Source organism: Nomia melanderi, chromosome 7 (genome assembly GCF_051020985.1).
Source record: "Nomia melanderi isolate GNS246 chromosome 7, iyNomMela1, whole genome shotgun sequence".
NCBI lineage: Eukaryota > Metazoa > Arthropoda > Insecta > Hymenoptera > Halictidae > Nomia > Nomia melanderi.
In genome coordinates, this window is record NC_135005.1 from 3,237,308 (window position 1) to 3,263,226 (window position 25,919).

Sequence of the window (25,919 nt, forward strand, 5' to 3'; positions counted from 1 at the left end):
CTAACAGTATGTTAACACTTCGACAGCCGTTGTCACGTTTGCGTAACTTTGCAAAGGCAGCGGTTATGGTCTAATGTCACGCCAACGTAATTCTGCTGACTAATGAAATTAAATAAGTATTATAGCATCTTGCTGTTAAAATAGTAATTATTTTATGTTGCACTGTAACTGGTACTATAACTATGCATGAAATAAAATCGAACACTAAAACAAACCAATATAGTTTCTCATTCAAGTTATTTCTATCAGAAAAAGTAAATAAATTATTTTAATATAAATCTTATTTTCAAGAAAATTGTAAAATGCAATTTCCAACGAAGAAACCTACTTGTATATTGTTTACATATTTTTCGTGCAAAAGAACTTTTTGTTGATTACATTACTCACCTTAAATCAAATCATGTAAGTGTGCATATGGTTCAGAAATTCTCAATGTTAATTTTCATTAAAAGAAAATCCCAAATGAAGAAAATTCAATTCATATTTTCGATTTAGATTTTTATTTAAAATTTTTGATAAAAGCATATTTTTTATTATTAGTATCTACTCTGATAGTATTAATACAGCGATAGGCAGTCAATTTCTCAGTACAGTCTATACCCTTCATAATGTAGTGCTCACATTCACCTATGCAGCTTGAAACAATTGAATTCCTAAGGATACAATAAAACCCAGACTTAAAAAGTTTTACTATCTCGCTGAAAGCATGAACTTTCACCCTGTGTTTATTCGAAACATGAGACATGACAAGTTGGCCAAAGACACACTTTAATCCTTTAACCTTCGAGCAACAGTATCCAGATCCATTTTAATCCAAATGTTTAAAGTTCATTTACTTTTTACTTTTCTATTTTTAATCTAAATTTTCAGTTAATTATATTATATATAATAACAGGATCAACACATTTGGTAAGAGTATATTTAGAAAAATATCTAGAAAACTTGGTAATTGTCAACTTAATCGTTAACTAACCCTAAACACTAACCATACCGGAAACCGGTCAAATGACCAGATTTAAAATTCTGCGTTTTCTTTTGTTCATTTAATTTATTTCAATTCCTGTATTCTTCGATTAACTGGTTTTTCAATTTTCATCTTTCTTTTTCTAGTTACGGTAGAAAAAGTGCCGGTATAATTAGTGCTTACTCCCTCAGAATCTCGGAAATTCAATAAATCTTTTTGTTAATTAAAATTATTACATATAGATAGAAGAACTATAGATAGAAGAAATATAGATAGAACTAACATTTTATTAATAATACTTATTCTAGTATATATAAATGCTTAACCCCTAGCTGCGTGATCTGTTTTTATGATCAGCATAACATTAATAATTTACTGGAATAACAAAAAAGAAAGGATTTAGGATTGTCGTATATCTATATTTGTTGTAAAGCACCAAAGGGTTTTGAAAGGGAATTGAATTAAATTCTTAGGAAGAAAACTAATATTTACTTTGGAGGCAAAGAAATTCAGTAAGATGATTGAAATTCATCTCGGCAGTTAATGCATATCTGGTATTTTGGTTATATATTTTAGTTCTGCATTTTTTTCACATCCGAAAAATAAAACCGATATAGCTCAACCGATACAGTTAATAATACTTATGACTTTTTTCCGGTTCTTCATAACTGTTTCAAGAACTCAAACCGAAATTATAACTGTTTTCAATTCCTGAATTATAGACCCGCATAAATCTAGACATAGTCGTCTGCACGGTTCCTAAAATCGGCGATAAAATAATGCTCGCTTAAATTCCACGATTTCAGGCTCCAGTAGTGGAATTTAGCCGAGCAGGAAAAACGGAGAGAAGCTATTTCCTTCCAGGAACTGACTTGAGCTCCAGCTGACAAAGAATCGATAAAGTGATTAGAAGCGGGATAGGCACAGTCTGCCGAAAATTGGGAGTCGAGACGCGGGACTTCAAAGCGATGCAACACGCGTCAAATACAAACATGCAATGAAGAAAATTTCAATTACAATCATTTTAACTTTACCTACTCAAAGGTAGTGCCAGTGAATTTCTCAGATTGTTGTGATTAAAATGAATCCAAACACGATGGAAATAGGACTAGTTTTATCGACATAATATAATTAACGAAAGTAACGGTTCATTTTCTCCAAATCGATAGAACTAGACCGATTTACGTCGTGTTTAGGCTCATTTTAATCAGAAGAATCTCGACATTCAATTGAAGTTTTCTTTATTACATGTTTGTGTTTGACACGTGCGGCATCGCTTTAAAGTTCCGTGTCTCCATCCTCGATTTTCAAAGTACTGTGTCTATTCTGCTTCTGTTCATTGCATTCATTTTCTGTCCCTGTTTACTAGGATCGCGTTACTCCACTCAACACAGTAGTAGGGGAAGAGTAGAGTTAGTGCAGTGGAATTTATCCGAGCAGATTTTGTGGAATTTAAGCAAGCATCACTGTAGTGCGAGATGTAATATGGGAATTTCTGCAGAGGATAATTGTACCGATCTTGAATCTGTTTACTCTCGCAGGTAGTGCCACCCCCGGGCATCGTCACGCCCTCCTCCCACGGACGCTCGTTGTCGACGCGTAGACGAACCCTTGAGTGCACTTCGTCTCCCGGGCTGACGGTGTATCCCGCGACAGGAAGCGCATCAGGCAGTACCTCTCCCCGCAGGGTCGGTTCTTTTCGGAGAAGCACCGGTTCCGCCGATCGGCCGCCTTTGATGTTCTGTCGGAGGAGACCCTCTTGGCCGGAAGTGGACATACAGGCTACTTCTGGGTGAGTAAGACTCATTCAATGGTACCCGAGTGTTGCTTCATGGTACACCGCTGAGATAGCCACTAGAAACGATCGAGACTCCAAGGAAGCTGCTAACCGCTTGCCTTATGAAATAAGGTAAAAGCACCAATAGTCGACCAATTAAGACAAATTTTATGCGCGAATAATAGTAAACGCTTGCTGCTTTTATTAAATACAGAGTATGCATGAAAATACTGTTTGAATTTCTTACATCATTCAGTAAAGGGATCTTTTTGGAAAGAGTTATATTATAAATTTGATAGACATTTTTGAAAATTCATTACATTCGTCAGAAGTTAACCATTCTTTAGAACGAGAAAACTAGTAATTGACTACATATTAGTTAACAGTTGACCACTTATGGTAAAACCAAACACTAATGGTGATTACTTAAATATCGTTTATTTGCAATGATTATGACAAATTACAAGTCAAAAGACAAGTACACGTAAAAGGAAGTTAATTTCATGTTGGAAATTGGAGACACAACCAACGTCAATGAAATAAATTGTTAGTTTCTAAGATAAACAATTTAATTCAGGTAAAAATGTCTCGGAGTTATTGAAAGATTATTACTTTTGTAAACCTTATTTTTTACGTTTTCTTGAAAAGTGGTCAACTACTCGTACCAGGTCAATTACTGGTGCCTTTATCTGAATTTCTAAAAAACTAAGAATATAACAATTCTTTTATTTATGCTTTTTGGTATTCGAATGTATTACGAGAAAATTTATTGACTACAAATATCGAATCAATCATATTATGGAAAAAATAAGAGCATCAAAAACAAGATCTAAATTATTATTCTGAGTTAAGTCGGGTTAATGATTTTTAGTACAAAATGAGGTACAAAATGAAAATATTTAAATAAGCAAAATCAAATAAACACAATAATTTTTTTATTAGTTACTGCAAACGAGAATATTTAACATTAATCGATAATTTTCACACTTTCATGCTTAAAGGTTAAATTCACGTCCATACTTAAAGGTTAATAGTAAAAGTGTAGCGAATAAAATGTTTTATTGGATACCGTACGAAATGTCAATTTTACACTATGTTTGGGTACATATGTGACATATATTTCGTCAACTACGAAATTTGAATCTCGAACGAACCTCTAGTTATGGTCACGCTGGGTCTTCTTCAATGCATCGTTAGTTCCTTGGCTTCCCACAAATGCGTCATTTGAAACTGGCAACGTAATTACAGACAACAGTGAATACGATCTTTTGATGATTTCATTAATTGGTGTCCCAGTTTTGTTGCTCTTCCTTAGCCTGTCATTAAACGTGATCCTTTCGTCATTTATGAAGCTGAAAAGCAAGGATAAAGCGAGAATAATGTTATACATAAATCGAGAAATCGAGATTGTAGAAATATTGCATTTCTCCTAGTGTAAATTTAAAAGTGTATAAATCGTAGCTTATTTTTATTAGCAATTTAAATTAAATTTGTAACTTATTAATTATTAACAGTCATAAAATTAGGAAATATAAGTATACATTACACATAAGTAAGTTTGTGTAATAGAAATGAAACGTAATGCATCGAAATATATAAAGAAAAAGGAGACAACTGGGCTCAAGGGAAGGAATAAAAAGTTTTAAGTAACTGATAACTCAAAAGTGCAGAAAATTTTACTGATCTAATTCGATAGTTTTTTATCATGATTAAATAAATTTTCCTCGGATCGGGATATCGAAGAAATTGTTTACTTTACTAACAAGTAATTCTGATATGCCTTAATTAATCTTGATCAATGTTTGTCGAAAGGCAAGTTTCTTCCTGTTCCAAACTATACATTGATAGTTTAATCTGTTTGTCTCGAAGTTTCACTAAGCTCTCCAATTAACTATACTAATCCCGTTTATCTATGGTTACTTTAATTAACTCGTAGGAATCCCATAGCATTTCAAATAAGCAGTCGAGGAATCTGCATTTCACATTTGAAATGTCATTTACGAATATTTCTTGCTTTATGTTTCCTTGGGCAGAATTTCAAGAATTACGAAAGTACTAATTATAAAGAAAGTGAAGAAAGTAGATACATTATAAACCATGAGTATTTGTTAAATTTCATATTCTAATACTACTTTATTGCCGCATGTGCATTGAACGATGAATATGTAAATTATTTTTACTACTGCAAAAATTTTACTGTTGGAAAAGTTTTATAACAGTAATTTTGATTAAAATTGAAATATTTATTATCAAATTATTAAGAGATACCGTTAAAGGGTTATTAAAACAGAAATTTAAAAGCTTGTTAAAGATTAATCTTAAAGCGAATGCATGTTACAAATAAAAGTTTTTAATGCATTACATTTGAACTTATTCATTTTGTTCAGAACACAATCCAGCTTCCAACTGGTTTGAAAGCTATGTATCACTGCGTAATTCGATAATTATCTAAATACAGACATTAAATCTCCAAACAGAACTTCCTAATTCGTAAACAGAACTGTTTGGCTATTTAGGCAATTCCAGTTCGATAAATTTGAAGTGGTTACAGTTCACGGTAATTCGATTAGTTTCATACTGGCGAAACTTTAGCGTTCGATTTAATTTTGTCTCAAAACAACGATAATCCGTATGTTTCAAACATGGCCAAACTCAATATAATTTCATTCGAATCGATTTTCAACTATTTGTTCTGAAACCTTATATTCGAAATTTAATTTTTACTCGATTGCAGTCTCAAACTAAAATTACTTGAAAATACGTTCGATACTGTTAGATAAACCTTCATACCCCATAAAACTAAAAAGAGAACCTTTTCAACTAGTACACGCTAATTATGATGTAATTTATATGATACGTAGTTCTTAAGAAAATATTTTATATGTAATTTTTCTCATCAACCATCGTCTACTTTGAAGAAGTGAATACGTCCCTCAAAGTTTAGGGTTGAAAGCATATTTTTGACATCTCTGAAACTTGGGGACGTAGAAAATTAATTTTTTGTTCAAGCTATTCGCCTCGAAATGAACAATTTAGATTTCTGTTATACACTCCGTAGTTTCAGAGATGCTGTAGAAAATATATTTTCATCCCTGAAATTTTGAGGGGTGTTTTCACCCGTTCAAATTGGATGTTGGTCGATAAAAGAAAATACGTGTGAAATATTTTCTTGAGAACTATGCTTCACATAAATTTCATCAAAATGGGCGGGTGCTGGTTGAAAAGATTTCCTTCTAAGACTTTGGGTTTAAGTTTTAATAAATAAATATGAACTTTTATTTAGTAAAAGATACCTATTAATATATAATATGTATTTTAAAAAACAAAATTTATTCGTTTTTTACATTTTCTGATGTCGTTAACATTTTTTACTTCACAATAAAACAATATTTACTTATTATAACATGTTATGTTGTCGCGACTTTGGAAAATGTAAGGAACATTGATAAAACTATTTTTTATTTAATATAATACTGTAAAAAGTGTGGTGGATGAAAACAGGGTTTAGTATGATCAAAAATTAAACGTTTCGTGATGCAATGCGGAACACCAGGAAGGAATTATCTGATCGGAAATAAGTTATCTCAACTGATACGATATTCAAATGAAAATAAAAAAAAACTCATAAAATAATGATGAAATGAACAAGTTTGGTAGGAATAGGGCATAATAACCCTCCAAGAATAGGTAAAGGAGAAGATAGTATAATTTACGAGTTTCGTTCACGCGAAAGAAAAATGAAATGAGAAATGAATGCAAGATCCATATCGCTCCGTCGTTCGACCACCATATTACTTTCATATTGCGATAAAAATTATGATGATTCCTTCATTCATTATTTATTAAGCTTCATAACCATGTATTTGTACACTCATTACGAGTTAATAAGTTTTTCAAATAATTGCTTTTCTGTCTGTATTTTACTTACAGTACATGTAAAATACATAAATATTGATGTATAACATTCGAGATTAACTATTTTATAGTATATTATGAATTTTAACAGGAATCTCCTGTTATAACAGAAAAATCGATTATTTTTCTATTTCCTCATTTTGCAAAACTGTTAACCATGAATGTTTATCATTTTAACGTTACAGAGACAGATTAAAAAATTAGAAACAAATTTCTTTGTTTTGTTTTGTTATCTATAGTAATTTCGGTATGTTAAATCTAATTTTAGGTTGTTTTAATAAAGAAATGCTAAATTACTGTCACAAAATTTAAACTTATGCACTTCGAGAATATCTGCTTTAATATATTCAATCTATTAATTATATTCAGCGCATAACAACTATATTAGAATTATGAATTCGTCCAGTTAGGAGGACATTTTAGTTACATTCATTAACAATATTGATGAAATAACGGTAACACTAATGAATAGCTTCACTACTAAAATCTTGCAGCACGACTGAACTCGTTGAACCGTTGCGTGATTGAACTCCCCTCGGTATGCTACTTCTGTCTGCGTTTAAAAATAATATAGACTTCATTTATGAAGCTCGAGTGACCTTAAGGTGTCCTTGAAGTATTCGCATATAAATAAAACACTACTATATAATGTCACCTTTAAAAACATATTATTTCTTATAATTCATTACTTTTCTAATTTCTAAAAAGAACAGAATCTATTTCTAGACTTCCCATTTCCAGTATAATTATCCCTTGTTTCGCACCACTGATTGCGCAGCGCCCAATATTACCGAAAACGGTAATAAACTTCCTCTTGGTGTAATTCCTCGCGATTCGAGTTACTTCCGGACGGTGGGTTTCCGCCACATCATGCAGTCCGATCGAAGTCCCAAGCGGAACGCATCTTTGGCTGAGAAGAAAATTCGCATTGTGTGGATAGCACATAACAGGTATTTACACCGTTCGCTGAAAAGAAGTGCCTTTCATGTTTCCTGACAAGCGGCCGCGAATCCGGTATCGGCGAAATAAATTGGAATCGGTGAGCGGGGAGGATCTGATGTTTCTTTCTAAATTTGTCGGAAGCTTTTCGCTGACAATGTCAGCCCTGTCGATGAAATCAAAACTGACTGGTATAAGTATAGTACAACCCCTAATAAAAAAATTAGAGCCACTATTGGCGTCATCTTTCAAAATATTAGCAATGAATCAGCAATCTAATGTTTGTCCGGTTGTTTTATCACATTGATCTTTTATAACTTAAGCTTAATTTCTTTTCTTAACTCTTGATCTTTGATACAGAAAAGCTGTACATTTGATATTTAATATTAAACTTTGTATGATGCATCGATATGTGAAATATTGAAATAAAATAATTTTACCTCTCAATTTATGTGCTATTTTTCTCGAAGTTAATACCATCTGTGTATGATTGGAAAATGGTAATTACTTTTAGTGAAACTTTTCCGAAGTACAAAGGGTTAACACTATGATGTAGAAATTATTATTAAATTACCATTTGCGTGTGGACTTCCAATACTATGATTGCCGTGAAAAATGTGGTGTAAAAACACCAAATTATATTGGAGTCTGGAAAACTGGAGTCCTATACGTACCTATATGAATCTGTATTGTACAAACAGCTTATAAATATAAACTGAATTTTACAAATTATAAGTGACGTGTCGTGCTTGTAATTTATAAAAATAATGATAGCACGATGTCAGTAATTATTACAACTAGTAATGCTTTATTAACCCCTTGGCCTACAGTAGCGTGTCAGATTTGTAACGAAAGTTTTAACCTGAATTTAAGAAATCTGAGTGTCATTTATTTTTGTTAAATCTAAATTAAGTAATTAAATAGTATTTGTCTATTATCAATCGTTAACCTTCGGAGTAAATGTAGATATAGAATAAGCATTCAGATTGTTTCTTTACTTTAAAAGTAGTTGTATAAAACAAAGAGTTAATAATATCTAATAACACAATTTTGTTTGTAAGAGTCGTGCGTTCGTATAACTTGATCTGCCGTTGGACCTTATATAATAAGGGCGCAGCTTTGAGAGTGAACTCCAACATAATGTGGAATCCACTGCAATCTAGCAAGTGGAATACAGACAAATATATTTCTACTGAATAAGATTTTATACAAATATGAGATTGTAACTATAACTCATTTCACCGAACAAATATTAAAATTTAGTATGTTAACACGTTGACTGCGTTTATAAAAATGCCATAACATTGGGAATGATTTTCATAATAAAACAGAAATAGAAGAGTCAAAATTGTTGGATGAATCCAAGAAAATTCCTGGAAGAGTTCAAAAGATATTCTATTATTTGAATGATTAAAGTGTATTTTTCTACACTTTAACCTATATATTCGTCTGTAAATTAATTATGATATAAAGTACATTTTGTGTATTTTGTCGTATGTGCATTCCATGCTACTTTACACATTCAAAGAAATGCACAGAAATCCGCAGTTTAATTGTAGCTTTGTAGTCAAGCATTTTTGGTGCTAGATTAGCATAACATTTTCTCTCATTTTTTATCACTGAATATTGTGGTACGGTTTAGCGAAAACAAACTGAAACACCCTCTATAAGGTTAACCTTCATTCTTCTTTTTGAACCTCGGGCACGGCGATAAATCAAACGTCTTCGGCTCGACAGGCTGAAGGACTTCATAAATACAGACGAAGAATGTCGGCTAATGAGAAACCGAAGTTTCGAGGAGCGGGGGCGGATTGATGGAAGGATCCTCCGAACGAAGGTTTTCGATGGGACACAGCGAAAACGACGTCCCCTCGAATCGGTCCTGATGATTGCCGCTTCCGTTCCTCGCTCGATCGCACTTCTCAACCCCCCATTTTTTCGGTTTAATTAAGAAATAAACGAAGATCATGAGGAGTCGCGAAAGAAAAGAATAATTCGAATGTCTCTTTCCGTTGACACTTTGTAATCAATCAAGTTCGGAACTTGACACCATGCTATACAATATTATGTCAAACTCGTGAGAAACCACTGAAGCGAAAGTTGAAATAAATAAATGTTACTCAATTCTTTAGAATTCAAATGAAATACTATTTGTTCTGTTATCAATGGATGTGCCTTACCCTGTTAACCGTGGAATTTAATTTTAATAATCTCTGATAATGTTCGCGATGAAATCAAGTAATGAAGTGTATACTCGTCTAACGCAAGCCAAATGCGCCTATAATATATTCTAACGAAATGTTGAAGCAAAACGAGGAATAATGGCATGTTTATCTGAAGAAACAACTAATTCATCGTTGAAAGAATTAATATCATTTCAAGTTTTAATATGACGTGCATACTCGTCAAACACAGTTAACTGGTTAAAACAAACGTAAATATTGATAAATATGGAATTATTCATTGTTCATAGTAAATCATTAATGACAAAGAAATTTCGGTAAGTCAAGTTAAGGAACGATTTATAGGGTAAGGGCTTAACTGCGCCCTGGCTTTCTATTTCGGGTTGCTATTTTTGAAGTTCGATTGGAAGAAAATTAATGAAATGTTGAATCAATTCTATAAAATATGAATGAAGCTTTTAAAGAAAATAGAAACTGAATATATATTTGCGATTCTTATTCAATTCGTAGTTTTAATACTTTTTTTAATAATTTTAAAAGCATAATCTTTATCTAAGAATTTTGATAGCTATGAAATTTCCTTTATCGGTATTTTATTTAAACTTTCATCTAGTGCCATGAAAACTAAGGGAAATATTGAGGGTAAGATAAATGAGACATATAATGGAAGTATGCATGCAAAGTAGGACTTTATCATTCTGCAGTATCTGGTTCGGATTATAAATTATGAAAGGACTATTATCGATCCACTAATAGAGAAAAAAGTAGTCGTGGTTAACATAGGTTCCGCCATACATATTTTCTTAAAAGTTCTTTCATTTTGAAATTATTTTTCTTCTATCAATTGTTAACACAATAATGTCGTAAAGCTACTATATGTTTTTGGTCAAGATAAAATATGATTAATTATGATTAATAGATTATTAAGAATTAGAAACTATACGAGTAATATACTTATAGGAGACTTACAACTCTGAATTAATTAGTCATTTGTCATTAAAAAATCTTGTTTTAAACAAATTTTAATTAGCATAGTCGTCTAAATAATGCACACTAATAGCATTCCATAATTTGTGTTATTAATAATAATATACACGAATGTACTTGTATTTTGATTAAATCTTGATGAAATTCGATTAATCTTTAATGAAACATTGAACGCTACTAAAATTTCGGCGTTTCACGTGGACCAATCTAATACGCAGATTACGTTTAACCATGCTACATAAAACATGACGTATACATACATCATAAGTGTAGAAGTAGAGCGGCAACCGCCGCGCCGCGAATGGGCTAGAAAGATCCCGAACACGACAATAATAATACCGCGCGGCTAAACAGCTGATCCGGCGAAGCCGTTACCGACGAGCGCGTCGACCCCGTGTGTATCTGTGCACGTGTATGTATGAGTGATTGTTGACAAGCGAGGGAACGGACACAATTTCAACGAACATCGAAAGATCGCGAAGAGTTCTAAATCAAAGATCGAGAATGTTCGGACGCCGCGTAAATGTAAGGACGCGACCGCGGCGCGGAAGAGAGTTTACGAGTTATGAGTCACGAAGCAATTACGATTATGATATACAATTACGGCTTACGATTTACGGAATACGATTACGGCTTACTATTTTCTAACGTTTTGGTTTGTATATGCGTATTTGTAACTTTCGTGTACCTATTCGCCTATTGTTCTTAATAAAGGATAGGATCTAAAAATTCTAAACCTACACAAGAAAACTATACAATTTGATCATCCCATGTATGCGGTCGTGGTTACAGTTGCGGTGGTATTCATGGCTTTAGTTTCGATCTCAATGCATCTATAATTTTATTATTATTAGAGTTTCTTCTTTCCATATCAGAAATATTGTATTATAGCTTTCCACGACACACATAAAGTATCATCCTCTTTTGATACAATTAAGTGACAAAATTTCATTACAACTTCGAGATGCTATTTATATTTCTTATAATATTTAAACTGTGTTATGATTTTCCGTGATATACAAAAAGTATTGCAATGTTTGTATTCAATTAATCGATAAAGTCAGGTCGCAGTTCCGAGGCACTACCTAAATAAACCTTCTTTTAAAGTACAATATTTTGGCCTTAATATTACACCTTAAGGAATGGCAATTAATCGAAGAAGTTTCATCACAACTCCGAAACATTGTCTACATCTCTCGTTACGTTGAACCGAAAGAACAATGCGTTTACTTTGCATCGATTCGCAGAGCAGCGAACGCATTACGAGTTGTTCTTCGTGCTTGCATAGAGATTGGACAGAGGGATTTATCTCGTTATTTATTTTTAATGGAGAGTATCTTGACAACCTGGGGAGTATTACCGGGTGATCGTAAAGGAAAAAACTGCTCGCGGCTGAATCCACTCCAGCCACGGAAATAAAATTAAGCGCGGCAGGTGCACTCTAATAAAACTTGACGACGATCAGCCTGGTTCCGACTATAATGATAACAATCGATGACGTGTACTACCTTCCATTAGGGCTGGTATTTGCAGCTTTCACTTGAATCGAAAACGATTAAGATGAACACAATACTGTTTATTCAATTGATGAAACTGATATGAGTAAATAGCACTAGATGGGCTGATGACCATAGTAATCGTATAGAAATGTGTAGATAAGTGTTTGATTGAGCTTACAATACGGTTGAGAGAGATCACTGTCATTTTCTAGACATAAATAGGTATACTGTGCTTAGAAGATTCTTTGTAAAGAATTAAAGTATTTTTCTTTTATGTTTGATTGTTATTTTGTTTTTGGAAGGAAAACTATTATATCTTTTTGGCGATTTATTAATTTATGGAGAAGGTTTAGCCTTATCGAGAAGGTTTAGTTTTAATTAAATCGTGGAATTGACTGGTATTCTAGACATTCCTAAATTTGTAGTTAGTTCTATTTCGAGTTCTATTTCGAGTGTTTCAATAGAAAACTGAATTAATTGAAAATTTTAACTGTACAAAATAATTTTAACATGAGGATTAACAAACATTTTTTCAGATTTATTGTTAGTCTTCTTTTCACTTGGCATTTAATTATAGAAAACGTCCTGTAAATTTTAGCATTGTACATATGACGTAAATTTATTATACAATACTTTTGTGATCGATGATTTAGTGCTACATCTTCTAGATCGTAAAAGTTAAGAGAGTTGATTTTATAGTATACTTCGTCATAAACTGTGTCAGTGATGTAGAAGTTATCTCTCTGTGAATTATGACTGAAAAAAAGTTTTTAATGTAATAGTCCTATGTTCTTTATTATTGATACCTTTGGAACTAAAGAGACTTTTAAATAATTTTTCAAGTTAATTGAGTTAAGGTGTTAGATTTTCCGTTTACTTCTTTATGACCGGCTAATAATATCAAAACGTATTTATTATAATCAGTAATACAAAACTGTCTGTTAGTTTTATTTTCAATATCTGAATTTCAGTTAATTTTTAATAATAAGTGGTTACAGAATTATCAGCATGAACCGTTAATATTTTGAGAAATTATTCATTATTCCATCATGCGTGAATGTATTCAGAAGATATTTAATTTCTCACCATTAACAGGCGTGTATTGTATCGCCCATTACCGGAGGATATTGTATTAATAGCATTTAATATTAGATTTCAAAACTTGTAATGGAATAAATTTAGAGCAAATTACTGGCGATGAAGACGAACAGCGCAATGCACAAATAATAGAAAAATGATCACATGATAACTTTTGATAATAACTTTTCGTTGTGAAACTTGCATCTATGGTTACGTAATAAGTTTGCTACTAACATTTTCTATAATAGTCCTTATACGGATAATATTTTAAGAAATTTAACCTACTTATTTAATATTTAAATATTAAAAAATGCTAAAAAAAATGTTGTCGATATTCTAAGAGATGCATAATGATTTCTAGTAAAAATTTATGCATACAGTATTAATTCTTCTTTCGTCATTTGATTAGAAAGCATTTTAAGGTTAGATAGTTTGTGCTGAGATTATACTAACTTCTAATAAAATATATAAAAAATTGTTCAAGTTATACGTTTTTACTACGCAAAATCAATATTCTCTGATTTAAAGTTTTCACAGTGAATAAATGAATATTTTTATGAAGATGCAATTCGAGATGAATTGAATTACATATAGTAAATACGGTGTTCGTGTATGCTGTCCAGGCAATATTAGTGAACGTGGCGTAACACTTTCACACGCCGAATTAACCTTGTGTGAAGTAGTTGTGATGATGAAAAACGGCTTCTCCTTTTCTCGTTCGAAAGTGGACTGTATTTGTTGAATAATGAGTGAAAGGAGTGTGTATGTGTATACAAAGTTGAAGTGTGCGTGGTCCAGTGAGTACAGCGTGATTAGTAATGAACTTGTGTTGTCTATATGTCTGTCTCCATGTCTGTCTCAATGTCTGTCTCGTGCTATATATGTAAATAGTGATGTAGAGCGGTGTCCTTAGTGACAAATCAGAAGGCTAAACGATCGGGATATTGATGATTACAGTTTTTTAGCCTACGCCCACATTACTTGTAGTGGAGGTAGGGTGTACGTCGTCCCTTCTGATCTGCAAGGGTACCGGTGGCTGTGCGCTCGGGGTTTAAGTGGTTGAGCTGCCGTTTTTTTATATGTCAGCTGCTGGTCATTTATGAGATCGGATGTAAAAATGTAGCTAGCAATAAAACGCTACCAAAATTTACTTAGATTGTGTTTAGACATGACCGAGAACAATTGGTCATACCATAAATCTTTACGTACCGACGGCTGTGTCTCAACCAAATAAACCGTGCCGGAACATACGGTATACGGATACACTTAAATATTGTGTTCGTACTAGTACAGGCATTATAGTTTAATAAACTACAAACATTATTTATTGAACGAACACGAATCCATTCGAACTAAAACAAATTATTCAGGTACTATTATTTACTGCGCGAGAACCCATTAATATATGAGCCGCTTTTTTAAAGTGATATAAGTTAATTTATCGTACACTGGGATATTTCAGGGTTTGCGTTTGAATCAACTTAAAAATATTGTCAAACGTTAATCGATTCGGGTAATGTTTATAAAACCATAAAATTGTTAAATTTTATTATGTAATAATAATTAATAAAACTGTTAAAGAAAATAAACGATCTTTTAACTACAAATGGACTTATCGTAAAAATGTTTTCTTTGAAAATGGAATAAGTCCATTTGTAGTTAGAAGATCATTTATTTTCTTTAACAGTTTTATTAATTATTATTACATAATAAAATTTTAACATTTTACATTGATTGTGATTTTAAATATAAATAAAGGATATCTGTACCTCACTAAAACCACCATTAATTCATATGTTCACCTAATATAGACTCAGACCATTTTCAAAACAAACTGCTCATATGAAGCTGAGCTGAAATGTCGAGTTAACTCGTCGTTTCCAGTTAAGAGGTTAAACACTGCCAGAATGAACATTCCACGTTTGGTCTTAACCGCAATAGATGCGCACTATCTAGATTGATATCGTCGCGCGTCCCGATTCCAGAATATTCTACACAGATTGTGAGAGGAAAGATGAATATTTCCTCGCATAAATTCGCTCGGATTATGTGCAAGACTGACACTCAATATTGCGATAGGAGTGTCTGCAAAAGAATGTAAGAAAAGAAAACGCGGAGATGCGAGGTAAAAGATTCTCGGGATGTGGCGAATATAGAGATAAAACCGCGGGACGTATTCGTACGCGGCGATAAATTTAAAATAAAGGTCCTATTAAGGCCGCAACTATGGGGCGTAAAATGACATGGTCACGGCTGTGCGAGATACGGACGCAACGAGCACGAGAAAAATGAAGAAAGTCAGTCGAATAATGGCGAAGGATACGATGTATCGACGTAATTCTTTGTCCATACGACATCTTCAGACGGCCATTCAGTTCAGGAACCATTCTTGCAGAAGGTGGTAGCTTGTTTTACGCGTGCCGCTCCCGCATGACGAACAACATATCTTCTGATGCTGAAGCAACAGATCTATAAATTTTCTATTGCATCATTTTCCTTTGCGTCGTGAAAGGATGTGGATCCTTTTTCCGTGTGGAAACTGTATTGCAGTTGACCAATCAAACTTTGTTACGATGTGTTCTGCGAGTACGGGTGAGAATGTTTGAGTTAAACATTTTATTACGTACGGTTAAATCGATACGGTTCTGAAATGCTTCAGAATTTTAATAGTAAATTATTATAAGAAAAAATTATAACATTTTTAATTGGAAATTATAATGTATATCATCGGAATTGTTTTTAATCGTACTGTCTATTTTTTTAATACATTTGATTTTTCGTAATGGAATATTTTTCTCTCCATTAGATGTATAAATTATAGTTTGGTCTAGATGCGTGGGATACTCTGTACATTAAGAAGTTGTAGAGCTTTAATCTTGTGCACAATTTGTTTGATTTTTGGAAGTATAAGCAGTTCATTACAGCGTTATTGTTTCACTCATTCAATTATGCAATTCTCATTTTCCTATAGTTTTATTGACTATTACTTTATTATATAATTTAATGGATTATATATTAGAAAGTAATAATATTGTATCTTTTATCCGTAATGAATCAAATTTTGCACAACGTTTTGCGAAATAGCCTGTTTTCATCACCTATCTTTCTCGCAATAAAGGTCCGTCAAGAGAAATAATTCAGGTTCGCGTCGGTTGTCCGATGGAAAACTGACCGGTGCTTCGTCAGACAAATTGGGTATGTAACTGGAGCCATTAAATTTCTGCCGTAAAATCTGGCCGCGATTCTTTCGTCCATAGACCGCGGTGTCTACTTGCGAAGGGGATGAAACGCGTGTATATTTTAGGCCTTTATTTCAACACTTCTCTTGCGCTGTGATATTTTCGAAAATGTTCCTTTTGAAAATCAATTCTAAAGTTTCCAACAATTGTGGAAGGATTGAAAAATAATTCACTTTTCATTTTGCAAATAAACTTAATTCATTGGTTAGAAATATTTATTTTTTCTGATTTGAAACAAAATTTTGAAAATATGAAAGTATAATTAATAAATTAATTTATATCCTTTATATTAGAGTTTACATCAAAATTGACATAAAAATCTTTTTATAAAAGGATTGTGCGAAAGTACAAGGGAAAGAAATTTATCAATTTGATTCAATTCGAAACATTTGGTAAGCAGTAATTGGGATTTTATAGTTACGTAGAAACTTTTAAGGGGAAACAAAAGGAGTTAAGAATTGCGAGTAATTATCAAGAAAGTACTTAAAATGGCCGTTCTTGTTACTCGCGAATGGGGAATAATCGTTTCAGTGCTGGCACGGTAGTTATTTCGAGTTTTACGTTGATAGTGTAATCTAGTGATACTTATTGTTACATACCTACAATATGTACTTCACATGTTCCTTATGAAGTTTGTTGGTGTTATTAAATACATATTTTTGGCGGGGTCATCTAAAAATAGATTGTCAAACTTTTTCATAGAGCTACATTAAAACTTCACTATTCACGAAACATTTTTAATTTCACGCGTTTAATAAAACAACATCGTGAAATATTTCAATATAAAAAGGTGTTTTTAAAATCAATATTGAAATGAAGCTTAAGTAGAAATGGGTCATTTTTAATTTTTAGGACCTCTTTTTTGACATCTACTTGTATTATAATAAAAATGTGTAATTTCATTAACTTTCGTAGTACTTGTTTCAAACGCGTCGCTTGTTCCACACTCGTTATTAGAACATACTTTTAAGCGTTCAATAAAAAATTCCGCTCGAAAGTATAACGAAAGCATTCAACGAATATTGCATCGAATATATGTACAAGCTGTCCCGTCGACACGGGAGCATCTAAATATCTACGTAATTTTTATAAAATACAATTTCGTAGGATAATGTTACATTATTTAAAGAGGTAAATTTGTTAAGTGTGAAATATGTTTCTATGAAGGTAATTTTTCAAGATTTCAAGGTTATCGTTAGTTTTCTTAAATGGAACTCCATATTTATATTTCCGTATTCTTTGATAATACCACCACAATGTTAAAACATATCGTAAATTTCTCGAAATTGTATAATCTAAACGATGTGATTGTTAACACTGAAACTGCCGAACAGTTAAATCGACTTTTTGAAGTTTCTCTACAGAAACTCCAAGAACGCATCTATTGAGACTACAATTAGTTTACAACTCAATTTGCGTATTACTAAATCAATTTCTTCAATACTTTCTCACATAATCATTTGTTATCCTATTAATAATTGCAAAACGAAGAAATCAGGAATCACTTATTTTGACCTGTCTGGTAGTTTTAGTGTTAAGGTCATTAAATTTTAGTTTTTCCTTTATATAAGAATGTACAGTAAATAACATAAAACCCCATTAAAGAAAATAATGATGACCTTGAAGTCTCGAAAAATGACCTTGGAAAAAATATTTTTCATCAGCATCAAATTTGCTCTATTGAACAGTGTAATTTCGCTCTAAGAAGTTTTCGTTAGCTAAAAGTGACGAAGATATTTAAGTATCTCCATTTAGACGTGACGTTTTAGATATATTTAATTTTAGCGATATTATCGTGTAATTAATTTGACAAAGTTTAAATAAAAATGGAATTTGTTGCAACACTGTAAAGCATTTCGTAGACCATGCTAAGATATCTGTCTTTTTCGCATAGAAATTGAAGACGATAAAACGTTACACCACTCGCGGCTGTCTGCATGACTTGCTTTCAAGATGGAAGAGACACGACGCGCTGAAGAGAAATTCTTTTGTGGACGTGTCCATCTGACAAATACATGAGAAAAGTTACAAATGAACTGTCGCTGCGGGGTTTTTTAAAAAATAACGTTATCGCGCATACATTTTTCACATTTTACATCAACAAAATTTTCCAAGTACGTACAAGTGTCCGAGCCGAGACAGCGTATTAGAAATGATGACAATAAACCGTTATAAAAGGATTTTAAACGGAGACTTTCTTGCTCACCATTGTCAGTTTTATAAAAACAATTTTATAATTGGCGAGATTAATTAACCTCATCCATTATTCGATTTTAGCTAAGTAAATAGACCACCATGAAAATTTTTAATTGAATTTGGTAAGTATGTATAAATTTTATTCGGTTTACGTAAATCGAAGAGAAATATTATGTTGCAATTTTGAATGTTTCAATATCCCAATATATAGCTGCAATGAATGCATATTTTCCTTATTATATTAACCTAAAATGAAAATGAAAATGACAAATAGTAAAGTATTGAAACTTTTACAAGAATTATTTTTAACAAAATTTGTGAATTATTATATTTATATTAATGAATAGTAGATAATTTGTGCAAATTCTAAATGAAATTTTTAAGAAATCAATATTTATTATATTTCTGTTGGAATTATTTTACATTTATATGATTGTACAGCAACTCATATGTGAAAAATTAATTAATGTTCTCATGTAATTACTAGAATACCAAAAATTGATCTCTGCTCTCAGTTTGTTTAATTCCATTTAATTTAATTTAATTTAATTTAATTTAATTGATCAGAAAAGGACTTTCAGTAAATTCGAAGGAGCTTCCACCTTCTCTTTTTAGGAATTTCTTTCCTTTCGAAAGTTTCCGCTTCAGAGGAGAGCCACGCTGAAACATTTTTCCTGTTCTTCTTGGTATTATTCCATTAATTACGATAAAATACGCGCCATTGAAATTATCGGGGGCGAAAATGCAGGTCACCTAACCGTTCTGCATAATACGCCCTATATTAGCTCCAGGCGAAGTCCTGTGTACTTTGCGCAAGGAATATTTGGTACAAGGACGAAGCGTTTCAATAACAAGCGAGGTGAAATTATAAAGTGATTCAATGATTCGAAAGGTGCGTCTTTGAATTACGTTCAACACCCTTGTAAGGAATAAAAGTTCACACAGTTTAAAACTGTTGAACTGTAAGACATCACTTTATAGAACTACTAACAATATTTCAAGCATGCTTTTATCAAGAGACAAGTATCTATAGGTGCTAAGAATAACTATGAATTTTAAAAGTTAGTGTTTATAATTAATATGATTTACTGGTGTTCCACTTTTCTTTAGAAATTCATATTTCGTTAAAATAACTGAAAGTAATAATACTAATGTAATAATAAAATGAGACAGTTTTGAAAATATGTACGAATGAAACGTTTAAATTTCAACGGCTAATTGAAATTAATTTTTTGGAAAACTAATTAAATTATAGATCCGAGTTTAATCGTTTTACGCAAGTTCTTAACGGAACATTATTGAAATCACGTTCCGCATTTAATTGCCCCTGTCGATGCTAATTAAAAAGAGATTTCATACGTGCTCTGGAAATTATAAGGTTGCTGTAGAAGTTGTATGAATTCAATTATTCAGAGCATTATGCATAACAATGTAGACCGAAATTTTTATTTATCGTCACTTAAGTTCTCATTTTATTTACATGCAAAATTCATTCTACTTTTTATCAAAATCTCCAGTTTTATTATTAAAAAGAAAACTTATTATACACTTTACCACAAACAGTTTAGACGTATTACTTAATCAACCGTTACAAATAAATATTCACTTTTCAATCAATAATATATATAAGCAAGATAGTATTGTAGAAAGTAATCATTTATAAATTGAGCCGTTTATTTCGAAAATGGCTTAAGGCCATTTAAAAAAAAAGATAAAATCTATTAAGAAATAAAAAATAATAGAGAATTGGAATTGTTGCAACTATTACGTTGATTTTTTTTAGAAAATGGACTTAAGTCACATTCCAAATAAACGATTCAAGTAATAACTAATGAGTGAAGTGTAAATTTCATATATTTACAGTATACACAACTAAGTATGTGCAATAAAGAATAAAAACGTTAGTAGCATTTAAAAAGATAAATTATTTTCACATTTATCTAATGTGATCAAAAGAAGAGAGTTTCCGTTGAATTCTCCTTAAATTATTTCGCCAACATTATTGTGAATGTCTGTAGTCAAATGTAATAATAAAATAGCGACGCAACGCAGCAAAAATCGTGTTAGATAAACTATTCTAGGAAATGACGATAGTCTTCTTGCAAAATTTTTCTCATAAAAATGATATAATAGCGTTGCGGCATGTATTACCGGCCGGAAGAGGGCTGAATAGACAGCAGTGAGTCGGTGCTCGTATATCGTGGCGGCATTCGCAACACGTCGTAGCCTTAATTGCAAATTAGCAGGGCACCGATATTGCCTTGGCCACTCGCCAGCTTGCAAGTTCGAGGGTAGAGTGATAGCGAGATGCGGTGATGGGATCTTCCGAAAAACCGAAGAATATACGGCATGGTCGTATTTGCTTTAATAAATCTGAAACTACACGCCGTCAAAATTAAAGTGGAGCTTGAATCACGGTGTCGAGCACACAGTAGAGTGTTTCAAGTTTTGACGTGTAGGAAATGTAAAGTGAAACAAGAATGGTCCGATAATCTGATAATATTTCTGTTCTATATTTATCTGTATAAAATCTTTAACGAAGAGATCAAATAAATTATTATTTTACTGACTTTTAGACATAAGTATATAGATTTTGAAACATTTACACTGTGTACAAGTCTTAAAAACTCTATAGAATAAAAAATTTTGTAAAATGTATTAAAGCTTTATTTTACTTTTCATTCAGTGAAAATTAGTAAGCCATTAGAGAAGAAAATGAAATGTCACACTAAGTTTTGTTCTATTATATGTGTAAATGTTCGATTTATACACATTTTTACGTAATCAAAATCCTAAGTAAATTATCTTTGATAATCTTCCATTAATGATACTTTATTAACGAAACTCTAGAATTTAAATCACGTTAGAAAATGTCTAAGCTTTAATTAATCCTATGATGTTAAGAAGAAGTATTATCATGTCTTCTTACATTTACTGAAGGATAATCTTTGTAACTACAGTTTAACGAACTCGATATATTGCAATGGTAAATTAAAATTGGTTGTGAATAAATATTTATGAGCAACCATGTAATTATATCATTGATGATACTATCTTATAGAAAAAGTACCATCTTGCAATTACAGGAGTGGAAGATAAGTCGGTAGAAGCCCAGCTAAAATGAAGATGAATGTCGACTGTACGCGGTCTTCTGGAACCGTGATTCTTCACGGTTTATTTCGCGCGGCCATTTGCATTCTAATTGTGTCCCACAAATTCTTCAATGCAAAATTTCAATCCCCTCGCGCAATGAAACAGTCATCGAAGGAACAAACCCTTTTCAAACAGAATTACTCCCGAAAATTGAATACTAGCTGCAGCAAATTCTTTCCGACCGCGAATTTCCATTATGGTTAAAAAGGTTTTATTAGATTCAAGAAAACATTTCATTTTACTGGCCACAATGAATATTAATCCAGAGTACGTTGCAGATTTCAACGTTATTGCGTCAAGTTGCGCCATGTTTTATATTTCCTCGCAAATTATTTAATCACTTATTCCATTTTAAATGTTAGTTCATTAATAACTGTTCTTTGAAAATGGAAACCTCTGTGATGAATTCATGATAAACAGAAAATTTACTATGCACAAGGCAAACATTTTTTATAAGCGAGTCCTTATCATACGCATATTCATCTATTTTTGAATATATTTTTACTGAAAAAATTTTTGGTTTTGAAAATTAACGAATATTAATTAGTTAATATATTGAATACTGTAAGTAAATACATAATTTACACGAAATCCATCAGGATTGGTTTTAACGTTTTCATTTAATCTTCTTTTCGAGAAGGATTTAGGTACATCGTTTTATTCCATGATATTTACGCAACGCTAAATATGGGAACGGTTTATACATTCGCGATAAATTCGCAGTGAATTCGCCAGATTCCTGATACCATTATACTTCACGTCACGTGATTACGCATACATCGATGCCTGCTTAAATCACGTATATCCGAGGTGCAGATTTACACAAGCCGGAAATTCTAATCCCAATTTCAATCTTCAAGCGCGCGTCATGAAATCGTGCAATAAATTTCAACGCCGTGATTCGTTACCTTTGGTGTAGCAATCTCTTTGTTGAAATGCGATATTGTCTTTTTACGAAAAGGAATATTCAAATTTGAGAGCTAAGAAAATCACAAATTTTCAAAACAATTAACCATGACTGTATTATTTTTTTTATTTTACTTTTACTTTTCTTCGGCTTGGATTTTGAAATCGTAAATTGGACAAAATATTGTGATCTCCCAAAAAGTAGTAGATGGACAATAAGGTTATGTTTTATAATAAAACTATATAAATTGAGGAAAAAAGGTTGAAAATAAATTTCAACTTGAAGAAAATAGTGTCTGTGGTTTAAAAAACATTTATTGATTAAACTCATTAAAGAAAAGAAACAACTTTATTCCTATTCTGCAGAAATAGCGTTTATTGCCTTTTATTGATAAAAGCATATGTCCTATCATCTTGTTCTCCAACTGTCTCTATTCTATGTGTAACTGTTATATACACCAAGAATTTCAGCAATTCTCTTTCACTGTCGCGAAGGAAATGCTGTTAGTAAAGAACTCCCTTTTCAACTTATATAAAATGGCTACGGGTTCTTCACTGATACAAGTTTTCCACGAAGTTTACATTTTGTTTTGTTACCACATTGAGAACTTCGTTTCTGATGTTATGAAGCTTCTAAATAAAAATATAGCGTTTAAAATACAATATAAACTGGACTCTAAGCTAATAAATTTGAACGACATTTTTGCTGAACGTTACGCGACAAGGTTTATTCAATGGCGATCTTATGAACGTCGGAAAGAGTATCGAAAAAACTTTAGAGATCAACGCGGAATCCAACATTAGCATGGCGAATGTAGATGTTCGTGGACAGGAATATGATTCGAGGATTACGATGCTAGATTAAAAACATCCGAGGGAAAAAACTGTAACGCGTGACCAATGGAGTTTCATCTGTCGGAATAAACATGAGGCCCGTTCAGCTTAAGCGTGAGAAAGAAAAATGTAATTATAACGTCACGCGTAACAAACAGACTTTTCTTCTTTTATCTTACTCGAAACGGGAACGTAACTTTAAAAAATTCACGTATACTGCCCCGCTGGAAAAGCTTAGGTAATTATTTTAAATAAATTAAATTATTTTAAAATGATGTTCATTTTAAATTGTCCAATGTGAAATTGGTTATATTCATTTTAAAATAAAAGTATAACGTAGGTGCGGTTTGTTTTATTATATATAAATTGTGAAGGTTTTATAAACATAAGCTGTGTGATTATATTTTGGCCATTAGAGGTTTCATCTAGCTTTGAATGAAACGAAAACGTTATTAAAATTTGTGAAACATAAAACTGCATCAAACCAGCATTCATATTTTCATGCAGAAGAATAAACATTTTTATTTTTCACCTCGTTTGCTTGAAAAATTCACAATAATATTCATGAATACATTCATTTGATAAAAAATTAAGATTTTTCTAAAATATGTTTTCAACCTTTATCATTTGAGTTTCAAAGACTTTAAAAATGCTGTTTTCTATTCATGACTCCATCTTCATAAATTTATTATACCACAAAAAATTGAATTACACAGACAGTAATAAAAGTACTAGTCATTAATATTAATGAAAAGTACCTTTTAAGATAATGATTAATATTCCTCTTTTATTCAACAAAATTATGCTTACACTTGGTTAAACCATAAAACATAGAATTTGTATTTCAAATAAATTCTTCTCTTTATAAAATTAAATTGTGGAAATACTGAAATATACAATCGGGTTATTTACATGTGTAATTTAAAATTAATCTACTTTGAAATGGAAAGTATTTATGATACACCTACAATCGCAATGCTCAGGCAATATTAAGGAGGAACAAAGAGGGCATTAGAAAATGTATAAATGATTCTAATCAAGTGTAACATGTAATTTAATAGATTTATTCAATTTTATTCGAGTAAGTTACATTGTAGTTCCCTTTTTTGAGCTTACCACCTGCAGCAACACAAAGGAGCGGATGGCAAGGTTGTGGTTACCAAACTCTGCGGCTTTTCAGGTCATCGAGTTTATAAACCCAAGTGCAGAAGCTTAGTTAGTGTACTAGAATCTCTACAACACAGGCTGTGGCGGTAGCGATGATACAATTGGTCAAAAGGTGGCCGTGAAAAATAAATGGAACATAAACAATTAAACTATTTTTATAACAAATTTTCTTCCCTAGGAAAAAAAATGATTAAAATTAATATTGCACCAATAGGCTTTAGGTTGCATGTGTGATATTTTTAGATTTTAGCGCCTAATCGAATTTACTTAGAAAATGTCAAAAATTATTGCAAGTTACGAATACTTTCTTTTACATAAAATTAATAATTTATTGATAATAATTACATAAAATATTTCCTGTGTATTTTTAATATTTAAACATTAAAATATTTTATTGTTGTCATAATATATTTTTAATATTTGTATATTATAATATTTCATTACAAACTTATCGTAATTGTGAACTTGTAGGAAGTTCATGAAGATATTAAAAGGCATAGTGCAATATTGCCAGGATATTGTAGGACTTTAACAAACAGTATTATTTATTTTATAATTAAAGTAATAAAAATTGTACATAATCTTATCTAATCTTTGTAATCTTCATTAAGAGTCATAATTTAACTATTTTTTATGGTAATTTCAACAACTAGCAGGATGCCCATGAAAGGAATTATTAAATAAATTTCAAGCTGAATTAATTTTTTAGGATACTCGGAAAGATTTTCTCTCCATTCCACCGAAAGTAGAACAATTCTGGTTATATTTTTTCACATTAAAACTGAGAAATGAATGAAGATAATGAGGAAAAGAGTGAGAGGGATTGTTTCTTCAGCGGAACAGTCTTATAATTCAGGAATATCGTTTCCAATTATATGGAATTAAATAATACTGATTTACCGTTACATTTTCCGTGTTTCTTTCGCTCGCCAATCGCCGTTCCGCTGAAAACGACCATAGAAGCAGGTTTGCGTACCGCTATTATGCCATCTAATTCGTAGTTACACGGTCGTTTTTTAACGGCTGCTGTAATTTTTCTACTTTTATTACAATCGCCATTGTTATTACCGAATAATAGGT

The 25,919-nt window shown here is 31.8% G+C and overlaps 1 protein-coding gene across 3 annotated transcripts in view; it reads left to right on the plus strand.

Annotated features, from left to right (window-relative positions):
• unc-13-4A (BAI1 associated protein 3) overlaps positions 1–25,919 on the plus strand; it is a 143,942-nt gene that overhangs the window by 58,024 nt on the left and 59,999 nt on the right. For all 3 annotated transcript variants that reach the window (XM_031970275.2, XM_031970273.2, XM_031970274.2), the window contains exon 3: positions 2,506–2,756. In XM_031970275.2, coding sequence (XP_031826135.1) covers positions 2,506–2,756 — 251 coding nt within the window. The remainder of the gene's footprint in view (positions 1–2,505; positions 2,757–25,919) is intronic.